A 13,646-nucleotide genomic window follows, 5' to 3' on the forward strand; every position below is an offset into this window, starting at 1 on the left:
ATAGGTGTCTCTTGGGTATAAAGAAGGGACTGGACTAAACCATCTCCATTTCCTTTCCTTTTCTTTCTTTTCAAAGATTGGGATTCAAAGTGCACTTTACCACACACAGAAATTCATCATCTCCACTAATGTCCAGCCTAAAGCTACGGGCAGGTGAGTTTTCAGCTCATCAACTTCAAAAATTGCTATGACCTTTGTAGGCCTCTCCTCCTCTGGCCATATGGAAATAACAAGGCCCATATATTTAGTATCAAAACAAAGTAAAATGCACAAACACTCTCCTATGTCCCCGTACCAGTGCTGATCCCTTTCCTTACTTTCTCTCCCTGTTCTTTCACAATACTGCTTTGTGCTATGAATTTCTCTTACTGCCTAAGAACCTCCCCAGCCTCCTCACAGGGGAGGGGCAGTACGAGCATCCATCTCTGGAGTTTGTTGAGGTCTTTACTGGTAGCAAGGGACTTTCACATCTATAGCTGCACATGTTCACTAGGACACGCGGGACACGCAACTGTAGATATGGAAATTATTACCCAACAATTGCTGACCATGAAATTGAGGCCAAGAAAGAGTCATGGAGGGGGGGAGCATGGTGGGCAAATGACCCGTTGTACTAAAAGAACTGAGGGAGATGAAAACAGGCCCTGGGCTGGGGCTGGCACATAGGAGGCCTCAGTGAGTTACTGTCCCTTGTTAATACTGGAGTCAGATCCACTCAACAGATGCCAGCTCATCAGACAGATCAAGTGCCACCTTTTCAGGGGCTCCCTCGCTGATGGGCCATGAGCAGCTTGAGGGCATGGTCACGGCTCGTTTACCTCCATCTTTATCACCCACGCAAGACCTGGCACAGAGTAGGTGTCCCCTGAAGGTTGAACCAAACTGAACTGAGCCAGAAGAAAGAGGAGGGGGCAGGAGGAGGCACAGAGGGGGCTGGAGCAGGGTATGCAAGAGCTCTTGACTTACATAGGAGAAGTCCTCTGCATTCTGGCAGAGCAGCTTGGGGAAAATGGCCTGCCTCTGGAACCTCTCTTCATCCTCAAAGATATTGCCATACATGAAGCCATTCATCATGGTGGAGTGGGCGTGGATGTCAATGTAGAACTCCAGGCTTGTTTTCTGTCAAGAGAAAGAATAACAAATGAGAAGTCTGGGACCATAGAGCTTACCTTAAAGCGACCAAGCACTCTACACACACACACACACACCCTTTGAAGCTGGCCCTGTGTGTCAGCAGATTTGGCAACTTTTTGCACTATGATCAGAGGGGTTGAGACAGGTCAGGATCAATTTCTGTGTTCTCAGGGTCTGCAAGTACTGTAAAGGGTCACCAAGACTTTAGGGGTCTTCTGAAGAAGTACAGCTTTGTTGGGTTTAGTCAGGATGTTACTTAGAACAGTTAACAAATTTATGGTTAGACATTAGTTGAATGTATTCCTTTGATTAATAAGAAATGCCTTTCAAGGAACACAATTGTATGAACTCTGCGTCTACGTGCAATTTTACCCTAACTCAAAATTTCTTGCTGGGGATCCTGGTATAAAATAGGCTTCCACTTTGAACCTTGGTTTTCTTGTCTGAAAAATGGGTATTTTGATCCCAATCTCAGAAAGTTATACTGGCAAGCAAACACAATAATAATAATAATAAATAATAATAATAATAATAATAACTCTCATTTTCTACATATTTAATGAATGTCAAAGACAATTTTCGGAGCTGTGCATGAAAAGTCTTAGTAAATTCTTTTATTTAACTTGTTATCTGATCCCACACCTACTACCCAATAACATATAAAGTGGGGGAGCTTCCATGAGAAGTCTTTGTAATCTGTAAATAACATTGACTAGTCTTTCTCTGCTCTCTACTTGTACATATTCAGGCACTTCCTAGCTTGATATGGTATTATTTATTAAGCTTCCCTGAGACTAGGGGAACAGTCTGTAAAGAAGCTCAGTGCCTATAAGTGAAGGATGCAACTGTGAGCAGCAAGACTGAACAAACAACCCAAAGAGATTACCCAGATAACAGACTGGCAAAAATGGGGTGGTGGGGGGGACTTTTAGGCCATTAGATCTTCAATGTCCCTTAAATACAAACTTCTCTTCCTATATATCAGCCCAGTATATATCTGCTAGTCCTTTCTGAGAATAATGGAGGACTTAGACGTGAAAGGGTCTCATTCAAGATCCTGGAATAATTGAGATTGACCCCCCAGGCCCCCCGGCACAATTCACTTATCATTATCAGTGGACAACATTAGAAATAGTTCAGGCAAATCCTGGCCACCTCTCGGTGTCCTTCCTAGGTCATAGTTCTGGGAAAGAAGAAAAGTCCATATTTGAAAGGATTCTCCCTCCTTGGGACACTTTCAAATGAAGTTAAAACCAAATGAAAACCATGTTGCTTCTAGAATGTGGGCTTGATGACTGTCATTTCATTTGCCTCAGAGTTGGAGTGAAAAATTATGTCTCGCCGAGCTCCCAGTTCTCCGGGTAGCATAAGCTGTCTTTTGAGAGATACAAGATGCACTGCTCTGTGTGATATTAAACTCATCATTTTCAGCTTTGGAGGTGGAATACACAATGATTCAACAGGAGCCCTATAAAAGTCATCTTTGCAATTTTATTTTCTTCAATTGTCTGTCTTTTCCTCTGAGCTTTTGATGAGCTGCAGAGGAAAGGAGGAGGTAGAGGGATGACTTAAGAAATGTGTGAGGGAAAACGGAAGTTTATATCTACAGATGTCAGGAGCCAGAGAGGGCCTTGGAAATCAGTTTCTCTGGCCTTTCTCAGATCAGCCCTGAGCAGGGAGGCTGCTTGCTCAAGTCTTGCCTGAAAGCTGGTGGAGGAGCAAGAATTGGAACCAGGCTTTTCTGATAACCACCCTTGTCCCCCACACCTGGCACCTCATACCTGACAGCTAATGCGACATCACTTTCAATAACCAGCAGGTGGATTATAATTGGTTGACTCATGTGGTCCCAAAGTAGAAAGGTATGAAACAATTCACAGTGAAAAATCTCCTTTCCACCCCTCCTCCAGTAGCTCAGTTTTGCTGTCCAGAAGCCATTAATGCTATCAAGGTGGTCTGGATCTTTCTGGAGGTAGTTTGCCTATATTCAAGTAAATATTTTTCCCTCTCCAAAATGCTAGTGTACCCTAAACACACTATTCAGGTCTTCTTTTCTTTTCTCTGAATATACTGGAGGTACCTTTCTCAATAAATAAAAAGTTACTTCATTTTTCTTTAACAGCCATATAAAAACTAACCAGGTTCCTATTGTCAGGCATTTAAGGTATTTCCAGTCTTCTCCTGCTATAAACAATGCTTTAGGGATGGACTTTGCGTATATACCATTTTACACATATGCTATTATATGTGGGATGAATTCCCAGAAGTGGAATTTCCATATCCTACACACATTTATGATTCTGATAAATGTTGACAGATTAACCTTAAAAGGGATAGGACACTCTTAGGCAAGGACAAGTGACTCTTTTTCAATTATCTTGGCAACATGGTTGGAATCAACATTTCTTTTTTTTTTTTAATTTACCAATTTGATGAGTAAAAACTGATGTCTAAGAATACTTTAAATCTGAATTTCTTTTAGTATATTTTTATCTCTTATTATATAACTAAATATCATTTCATATGTTTAAGAATGATTTGCATTTTCTTTTCTAAGAATTGATCATTCATTTCCTATACCTATTTTAAGAAATTTGGTAGTTATGCTTTATTTCTTATTGATTTACAGAAGCCATATATTAGAGAATTAGCCTTTATATATAGTACAAATATTTTTTTGCCTTTTTACTTTACTTCTATTAGTACATTTTTCCATGCAGAAATTTTTATATGTTCAGATTTATCAGTCTTACGTGGTGTCTGGGTTGAATTCTTTCACTGTTCTACTTATTGTTGTGCTGTTCAATGTATGTGAATGTAAGTTGTAAGATAAGGGTTAAATTTTATTATTCTAATATTATCTATTGAATTGGGTATGTTTGCTCCACTGGCTTGAAAATAATTATTTTTCATATAATTTTTGTATATACTTTGGTTTAATTCTATTCTAATTATTTGTCTATGTTCAATACCACACAGTTTTAATTATTTTTTGTTTATATGGTTTTATATTTGGGGAGCTATTATCACCTCATGCTTTTTTATCTGAACTTTCATGGATTTTCTTCTGTATTTATCTATTTGATCTTTATAATTAGCTTCTTTAGTTTCCCCCACTCTCCCAAGCCCTGTCAATAGTCTCAATATTTATAAAATAATCATATTAAATTTATAGATTAACCTTGGAAGAATTGACTCATGACTTTGAGCCTTTCCATTTATTCCAGCCTTCTTTTAGGTTCAGCAGGAAGTTTTTAAATCCAGGAAGTTTACATTTTTAGTTGCTGTTATGTGATATTTGTTTCCATTAAATCTTCTCATTTGTCATTCTCTGTAGATGTAGATTTTTGTTTTCAACATGCAAAGTTTGAACATAGACTCTTTACAAATTCTATTATTATTGGTTATAATTTCAAATTTGAGTTTTTTGGATTTTCATTTGTTCAGCAAATAATTTCTGAGTACTTACTATAGGTCAGATAGTATTCTGGGCACAGGGAGCATGTGCCAGGGGGTATACTGAATACTACAGACATAACAATGAACACAACAGAAGGAAGGCCCTTGATCTCAAAGAGTTTACCTTCTGTTATGGTTTGGATGTGATGTATCCACAAGGTTCATGTGTGAAACAATTTGAGAAGGTTTAAAGGAGAAATGATTGGATCATGAGAGCCTTAAACCAATCAGTGAATTAATCCCCTGATGGGATTGATTGAGTCATAACTGAAGGCAGGTGGGGTATGTCTGGAGGAGGTAAGTCATTGGGGGCGTGCCTTGAGGGGTATATATTTTGTATCTGGTGAGTGGAATCTCTCTCTGCTCTCTGATCATCATGTGAGCTGCTTTCTTTTGCCATGATGTTCTGCCTCACCTCAAGTCCTGAGGAATGGAGCCAGCCGCCTATGGACTGAGGCCTCTGAAACTGTGAGCCCCCAAATAAACTTTTCCTCCAGTAAAATTGTTCTTGTTGGGCCATTTAGTCATAGAAGTAAAAAAAAGCTGACTAAAACACCTTCTATGGTGAGCAAAAGAAAATCAATCAGTTAATAAATATATAAGATGTTGGAAAGTAGTAATGCCATGGAGACAAAACCAGGTAAGAAGATAAAAAATATCAGAGGTTCTAGAAAAACAAAAGTCTGAATGAAACAGGAAAGTTAGTCTTAAAAATCTCAGGTGGATGGGTCTTCTAAGTGGAAATAAATGCAAAAGTCATTTGTTCTTGCATATTTAAGGAACTGCAAGGAAGTGGAAATGCCTGGAGAAGAGGGGTGGATAAAGGGACAGTGTTTCCTCTGTAATCTTGTCATTTGTACATAATAATTTTATCTCTTCTTCTTTCGTTTTTTTACTCCTAATTTGTTATTCATGTCTAACAGCATTGGCTCAAAACAACCTAAAAGATTAATTAATTTCTAAATTTCCTTCCCACCTTGAGATTCTAGGCACTATAAATACAATAGAAAACAGTCTAGAGAATTTACCTAACTTACCTCTAAGTTTGAGGTTTTAGTTCTATTCCACATATTTTAAAGCTTTGCTAGGAAAGCTGAAAGATATGCAATAATAATTTCAACAACAAACTGATTATGCTTTGTGCCAAAACTCTAGAACTTGAGTTGGCTCAGTTAGAATAAAATATAAACCACAGAAGTGGGGTTTCTAGCTTTGGTTCTAATGTTACCATAATCTGTGATCATGAATAAGAAGCAACTTTTTATGTTGTCTCAATTACCTATCCTTAAAACTTATAAATAGATGGGATAAGACAGACTTAAACTTTTCATGATTTTTTTTCTTGTCCTCAGCTAAAATAAATTCCTCACTCTTTACAGTTTCTTGCTTGGGCTTTGATATCAATACTTGCTACCATATGTTCAATCTGGTTGATAAGTTTTAGTTCCTGTGAGTTACTTAAGAACAAGGCCAGGTCTGATCTAAGTCTTCATCATCTCTTACTTGGTCTACCGTTGTAATAGCTTTTAAAATTTATTTCTTTAATTTATTATAATTTTATTGGTGCTTTGTAAATATTAGTGAGATTCATTATGACATCTCTAGGTGTATATAACGTAACTTGATTAATCTCACTTTCCACTACCTTCCTTTTATTTCCCCTCCTCTCTTCCCATGACCCACTTGCTCTACTCTGTGGATTTCCCTTCTATTATTATTTTAATTAGTGCATTATAGTAATAAATATAAGTGGGATTCATTGTAGTATATTCATACATGGATATTGTATAATGTGGTGTACAGAGAGATGAAATCTACCAAATTATTTCAATAGCTTTTAAACTGAAGTCCTTGCTGCTTTGGAGTAATCTTTTTCAATGCAAACAGAATAGGTCACTTTCTAAGTTAAAACTGCTTATACAGTTGCCTGCTACTCACAGGATAGAGTTCAGGCTCCTTAATATTTTTGAAAGGCCCTGCATATCTGGCCCTTGCCTGCAGTTCCAGCTCTTACTACCTCTGGTTTGACACTACACTCCAGCCACATGGAACTACCTGGAGTACTTCAAATCACTTTGTTAATGGCTTTTCACATTTACACACAATATCTCCTCTGCCTAGAATGTACTTTCTCTCACTTTTTATATAGTTAACTCTTACCCAACCTTCATTTTAAGCCAAAAACTGAACAGATGCTTGCTGGTCCCATTTCCTTTTTCTGGGCCAAATTGCTATATTGAGGATGGCCATGAAATTCAGATACAATCATCCACATTGAAATTACATGTAAAAATGATGGTATCATAAGAAGGGAAAAACCCATGTCTCTTACCAAGGAGTTAACACTTACCAAGGAGTCGCCTGACCTATATTCAGACTGTGATATGAGAGAGATATGAACCTGAAGTACATCAAACCTTTGAGGTCTGGAGATTATTTGTTATGGCAGCTAATATTATTCATCTTGATTAGTAGAATATCTTATTTCAGAAATCCTTATTTTATCCATCAGTCTGAGTAAACAGCCTCCTCTACCTGGCTTTAGAATTCTTTCCATCCCCCACTAGAATGAGTGTGAGCTTTTGGAGGGCAAAGATCTTACAATGTTGAGTTTTTAAACAATTCATAGGACCATAACCAGGCCTGGTCTGTAGTAGGTAGCCATTAAATGTTTGATGAAGAAATGAATGAGAAAACAAATCTATGAGAGGATGAATAAATCAATGAATGAACTGATACATCGTAAGCCTTTTCTAGTAGTAAAATGGCCACTTTTCTGTGGCCATGCTAGAGCACAAGGTATGTCGCAAATGCAGGGCCTTTAATTATAACTTGAGAATGGGAATAGAAGTGGGGGGGCATCTCTGTTCTTTCCTTCCAAACTTAAGAACCTTAATTAAAACCAAGTGATGAAGGGCTGTCCCCTTGCCAGCAGCCAACAGCTCATCCTGCAATCAGGGGCCTAAAGAGTAAATTAAAATCAGTGCCAATAAAATTAAAACTACCTTGGGGCATATTTGCAACATAATTTAGTGTGGAGTTTGCTTCCTCCTAGACACCAGGGAGGAAATGGGTTTTCATTCTACATTCTAAGCTGCTTCCCTGCTTCATCTCACTTGGCACTGGCCGAAACCTGAGCTTGGGGTCTCTGATGTTGTGTGCGACCCTTCGCATTTGTATAGTACTTAAGGGAAACCCAGGAGGGGCACAGGAGCTTTTATCTCAGGTTGGGAGAAACTGAACTTGAGCAAGGATAATGGCAAGTTGAGAAGGGTGAGCTTTGTTATTATTTCTGTTTTTCGTTGGAGGGAACTGAACAGAGAGCTTAACTTGTTTAGTTTTACCCAGCAAGAACTGAAACTCAGGTTGCTGGCTGCAAGGCTCCAGGCTCCACGTGTTGCTGTTCTCTCAGGAGCTTGCAGCCTAGCAAGGCAATTGTCTGGTCACAGTGAGGCAGGCCCCACGCAGGCTCCTTCACTGGTGCGTTGAGGGACTGTGAGATCTGGGGACTGCTGACATTAGCCATTCAGAAGGCCATCGAGGTGCATGTGTGTGTGTGTGGGGGGAAGCACAAGAAGTGTTAGGGTCCAGACAACTTTCCAAGAATATATTTCCTCCATGGGACTTGGGGCGGGGGGATCTCAAGTCTATTTCTTTTAAAATTAACCAAAACATCTCCTTTTGTGTTACATTAAGAAGTAAAAACTATTGCTAGAAGTTGGAAAAAAGAAGTCAGGACTCTTTCTTTAATAAAAGCCAAGAAAATCAAATAAATGAAATAAAGGTCTTTGATCATTCATCGTCTAGCTTTCTGAAGTGGCACAGTTAAGCCTTTCTACCTCCTGAATGTGCCTGGACAGAAATTTCTGCTACCAAGAGGGATGGAAGAATCAAGGGGAGGAAATGAGGAAGACTGCATAAGACCCCCAGACAGCTGGCCCAGGGAACCAAAGGGATAGGCCCATCCTCCCCTGCTTCTCTCCATCTCACACCCCAGCCTTGCAGAACTCCTGGAACTTCCCAAGTACTCTGTGCTCTTCTGCTCTGTGCTTTTGTGTCTGCTGTTCCTTCAACTGGGAAGACTCATCCCCTGCCTTTCTTTCACCACCTGGTACCATCTTGCTCATCTTTCACTGTCCAACCCAAATGGTGCCTTGTCATAGAAGTTTTCCCTAACTCCCCCAGGATGGAACTCCCTTCTCTGGACTCCAATAGATTTTTAGGACATCCTCTCATTAAAATATTCATTCATCCATTCATCATGTGACAAATATTTATAGGAAACCTACTATGTGACAGGTGCTATCATAGGATCTGAAGTGAACAAGACAAATAGGGATCTGCCTTTAAGGAGCTGACACCCAGGTGGGGATGACAGACTCTAAATAACAGGTACTCAAGATAGTGGAAGGTTGCAAAGTGTACTAGGAATGCACTAAGATGAGCCACAGGTGGTGAATGGCAGAGACAATGAAGGCAGAGGCTACTTTAGAGGGTGATCAGGGAAGTCCTCTGACACTTGAGCTGAGCCTCAAAAGATCATTAGAATCAGCCATTCAAAGAAGCTGGCATACTGGGCATGGTGGCCCACACCTGTAATTCCAGGTTCTGGGGAGGCTGAGATACGAGGATCACTTGAGCTCAGCAGTTCAAGATCTGCCTGAACAAAAAAGTAAGACTCCAGTTAAAAAAAAAAAAAAAAAAAAGAATACTACCAAAAACAGCTGGCAAGAGAATTCTGTGCAAATAAAGGCACTCAAGCAAGGAAAAGTGTCCCAGTGGCTGGATTGTGATGTACACTGCAAGTCAGGCGAGAGATTTTCAGGGCCCAGACCATGCAAGGCCATGCAGGCCAGGGTCAGGGTTTGGCATTTATCCTATGTACCAAGCAAAGCCATTGTCACAGGGAAACACTGTGAAAGGATACCCTGCTCGTCATGTAGGTAATGGAGTTTAGTGGCATGTGAGTAGAGGCACTTGAAACAATTCTCCCAAGAGATTTTAGTAGCTTTAATTAGAGTAGCAGCAGTAGAGATGAAAAGAGGACATATTTGATAGATATTTTGGCTACTGCCATAGGAACTACATATGGGTTATATGTAGGAAGAACCAAAGATGAAGCAAAGGTTTGTGACTTGAGCAATGGAGTAGATAGTTATGCCGTCTATAGGAATGGAGAATATGGGCGGACCCCCATTGGGATAGTGACAAGGAAATTGAGAGTTCTGAAATGAATCTATGCGGTTTGAAATGACCATTGGATCCCAGAATAGAAGTATCAAGTAGGCAGTTAGATTTATGGAAGTGGATCCCTGGGAAGAGGACTGGACTGAAGATGTACATGTGGGCATCCTTAGCATAGAGGTGCTATTTAACACCCCTGGGAGAGGTCCCTGGACTGAGCCTGAAGACCTACAAAATTAAGAGTTCGCATAGAAGAGACTGTGAAGTTGGCAGGAACAAGTTGGAGGAAAACTAGGAGAATATGATTTTTCATGAAAAACAAGAGGTTGTTTTTAAAAAAAGGTTTTAAGAGGAGGGTCTGGCCTACGATCCTGTAGAGGGCCCAAGCCCACGTCCAGTTCATCTCTGCATCCACAGGACACATCAGACCTAGCACTCAGGGAATATTTTGCTGAGTTACTTATGGGATAAATGAATGAATGAGCCAGAATTCTAGAATCAGAGACAGAGGCAATGAGGGAAGTCATAGGGCCTTAGATTCTACCAAGAGGAGCTGGGGAGGAAATCATAACAATATAGCCCTTCCTAAGTGCCAGGGAATTAAACTTCCAACAGCTTTATAAAATAAAAATGTCACTTATAAGTAAGTACACTCTGGAACAGAGAGGTTAAATAACTTGCACGGCAGAACCCAAGTAATCTGACTCTGTAATCCGTGCTCCTCACTATGACACCATAGAAGTTGGTGACATTTATGAGGTACCTCTTGGTCTGGTCCTGTAATTATTCTTACAATGTATGAGCTAAGTACTATCATGTGAGGAAACTAAGGCAAGGAGCTTGTAAGTGGTAGAGCCGAGATTCAAACAAGTCTTTCTTATGCAGGACTACGTTCTTTATCTTAAGCTATTCAAAATGGTCCAGACTCTCCATCTGTGACCTCTCTGGGCTCAGAAGAATAAATTTCAGGACAAAGGAAATTTGTGAAAGTAACAGGTGTGGGAAAATTCAAAACTAGTAAAATCATATATATATATTTATTTCCAAAGTGCTTTTTACAACTCTATTTGGGAGTAAAAAGTTAAATCCGCATGTAAACAGAGACATTTCAACATCTCCTTCTAAGGATCCAGCAAGACCCAGGTCTGGCCTGGCAGAAGAGAGACTTCCCCTGCTTCCCTCCTCCTCCTCCACCTCTACATCCACACAGGAGTTTTGGGTTTATAACAGACCTTCCCAGGGCAAAGGAAGAACTCCTGATCCCTGCCTCCTGTTCCTCACATAGTGACTGGTAACCTCAATGATGGCCGTGCAATGGTTCTGATCCAGAAGGACAGTCAGGAGAGCAGAGTGGTTTGGAGGGCTGGTGGACATGGCTTCCAGGCTCAATTTAGTCATGGGTGAGCTTTATGACCTATAGAAGTCATTTTCCCTCTCTGAGCTTCTATTTTCTCATCTGGAGATTGGGTACAATAATCTTAAACACAGCACTATCAGGAAGTTAAGTGAGGTAGCTGGATTTATGCCTGACAAAATGTCAGTTTATGTGCTCTCAATATATTCTTTTCAATTACACAGTGACACTATATGCAGGTGCTGCACTTGGCACTGGGCATGTGACTTCCTGGATCTCAAAACCTTGTGGGGAAGATGGACATTTTACAAGCCATTGCATGTGTAATGAGGAATTGAGGGAGAGGAGCAGGTGCAGCAGAGAGTTGAGAGGAAGTTGGGGACCCAGTTTAGATAAGCGAAAATTTCTTCCTTGCTCAACAGGAAATCTATCGACAATAACTACCATCTTGCATGTTTGTAGAGTTTATAAATTATTCTCAAGTCAATTGGTTCATCTGGCTCTCAATCATACACTCACTTAAGTAGGCTTATGATCTTAATTGTGAAGATCTTCTAGCTAGTCAGAGGTTGAGCTGGGATTGTAACGTACATCTTACCACCTCCAAAGCCTCTGCGTAATTCTCACCCTTTCAGAGTAACCCCACATGCCTGTTCCCGCAACAAGAATGGGTAATGGTAAGAGTAGAAAAGCCAGACCTTTCCTCAAGAGCCCCAATCTCAGCAGAAAGATGAGATAAAATAGTCAAGGAGCTCTCCACTAAGAAGAGACCAAGTCCATGAGAGCTAAGGGACATTTTAATTTGATAATTAAAAGTTAATGTTGCTCCATTATAAATCAAAGGCTGATGAAATTAGGGTACCCCAGGCACATATTAGGAGCTCAATAAATAGCTAAGGCCTAAATGCTTGGGGACACCTACTGAGGGAGGTTATCAGCTATTTAGTGGGTCCAACATTAGGTCCTTTCTTCCCAGGAAACTCATCTCGACTCTCCTACCAACCAGCTCTGTGATTCTGGAGAAGTCGTTCTCCCTCTCTGGGCTTCAGCTTCCCCATTTAGAGAATGTTTTCTGTGGCTTCTCAGGGCTTTTTTTACCCTTATCTCCTAAGAGTCTTATATCCTTCAAATAGTTTACCTTCCTGCTTTGTACTGTCTTCTGTCCTGTGGCTGGGGACAGACCCTGCCAGTCTTCCCCACCTCATCTCCTGCTAGACACAAGTGCCAAGTCTTCTTCCCTGGCATGGCCCTGTAGGGAGAGCCTGCTACAAGACAGCAGTTCAGTCATTTCCCTGTCCCTGTCCCTATGCTGCCTTCCCACATGGCAGAAAATTACCATTTTCAAAGAAGTGCTCAGGGGTGCCAGGATTTATGCTAAAATTATGTACTTTACCCTGGGGGAAAACAAGATGGTTCCTTTTTGTTTAATTCGGTGTAGGTGGCTGGAGGAGAGGGGAGAGAAAGGCAGACAGGGACCTGACATCTGTTGATTCTGTCTTTCTTCCTTTCTCCCTTCACTCATCCTGCCCCTTCTCTCCTCTCTCCTCCTCCCCCTCATTCTCTCCACAGTACAGTGGAGGCAGACAGACGTGCATGCGTAGGCCTGTCGGGCGCTGTGAGAGATGGACATGAAGACTACCTGGAAATTCAGCAGGTGGAGCCATCAATCTAATGGGTGGCCAGGAAAGACTTCAGAGGAAGTGACTGACAGGGGAGAAGGTACTCACCGAGTGGGTGTAAGGAAGAGGAGTCTCCAGCCGGGAGAGACACAGTCCAGGCTGAGGGACATTGTAAGCAAAAGTCCCACGACTCAAACCTCCCAGTCCATTAAGGGAACTCCAAGGTGTCTGGCATGACTGAAGGGCCCAGGGGCAGTGAGGGGAGAAAAGCGCTGGAGAGGCTTCCGTGGGCCTGTTCATGGGAGGCGTTGGAAGCCACTAAGGAAACATGACTTTTCCTATAAACAGAAAATAGAGAGCCACACAAGTGTTTTATGGAGCACGTCAGGACTACATTTGGATTTTATCAAGACTGTTTAGAGGCTTTGGTGAAGAATTGGACATTATGAGTCTCAGGAGCATGTAGAATAGTTAGGGCACTTTTTTTATAATCCAAATGAGAATCAATTAAAAATGATAAGGCCCTGAATTAAATCAGGGCCAGGGAGGACACAGCGAAGGGTACAAATAAGAAACCTATTAGAAAGTGAGATGGATAGTGGGGCCTAAGTTTACACTGATTCTCAACTTTTGGACTTGGGACCAGATGGATGATGGAGTCCTTCATGGAATTTGGGGATGTCATTATCTTGTAAGTTTAAGTTTCATGTTTGCATCCTAGGTAACTATCTTAGTCCTTCTCCTTGTTGGGCTGCTCTAACAGAATACCTGAGGTTGGATGACTTATAAAGAATAGAAATTAATTTCTCACAGTTCTGGACACTGGGAAATCTGAGCTCAAGATGACAGCATCTGGTGAGGGCCTTCTGCTGCTGCACGTTCACATGGCAGAAAAG

At 40.9% G+C, this 13,646-nt stretch overlaps 1 protein-coding gene and 1 long non-coding RNA gene across 3 annotated transcripts in view; one reads left to right on the plus strand and one right to left on the minus strand.

Annotated features, from left to right (window-relative positions):
* The window catches only part of LOC120890762 (uncharacterized), a 28,133-nt gene extending 27,980 nt beyond the window's left edge, over positions 1 to 153 (plus strand). The window contains exon 3 of the long non-coding RNA XR_005735179.2: positions 77 to 153. This is a non-coding gene — a long non-coding RNA (uncharacterized LOC120890762). The remainder of the gene's footprint in view (positions 1 to 76) is intronic.
* Agbl4 (AGBL carboxypeptidase 4) overlaps positions 1 to 13,646 on the minus strand; it is a 1,323,233-nt gene that overhangs the window by 59,256 nt on the left and 1,250,331 nt on the right. For both annotated transcript variants that reach the window (XM_040288638.2, XM_040288637.2), the window contains exon 10: positions 967 to 1,119. In XM_040288638.2, coding sequence (XP_040144572.2) covers positions 967 to 1,119 — 153 coding nt within the window. The remainder of the gene's footprint in view (positions 1 to 966; positions 1,120 to 13,646) is intronic.

Source organism: Ictidomys tridecemlineatus, chromosome 11 (genome assembly GCF_052094955.1).
Source record: "Ictidomys tridecemlineatus isolate mIctTri1 chromosome 11, mIctTri1.hap1, whole genome shotgun sequence".
Classification (NCBI taxonomy): Eukaryota; Metazoa; Chordata; class Mammalia; order Rodentia; family Sciuridae; genus Ictidomys; species Ictidomys tridecemlineatus.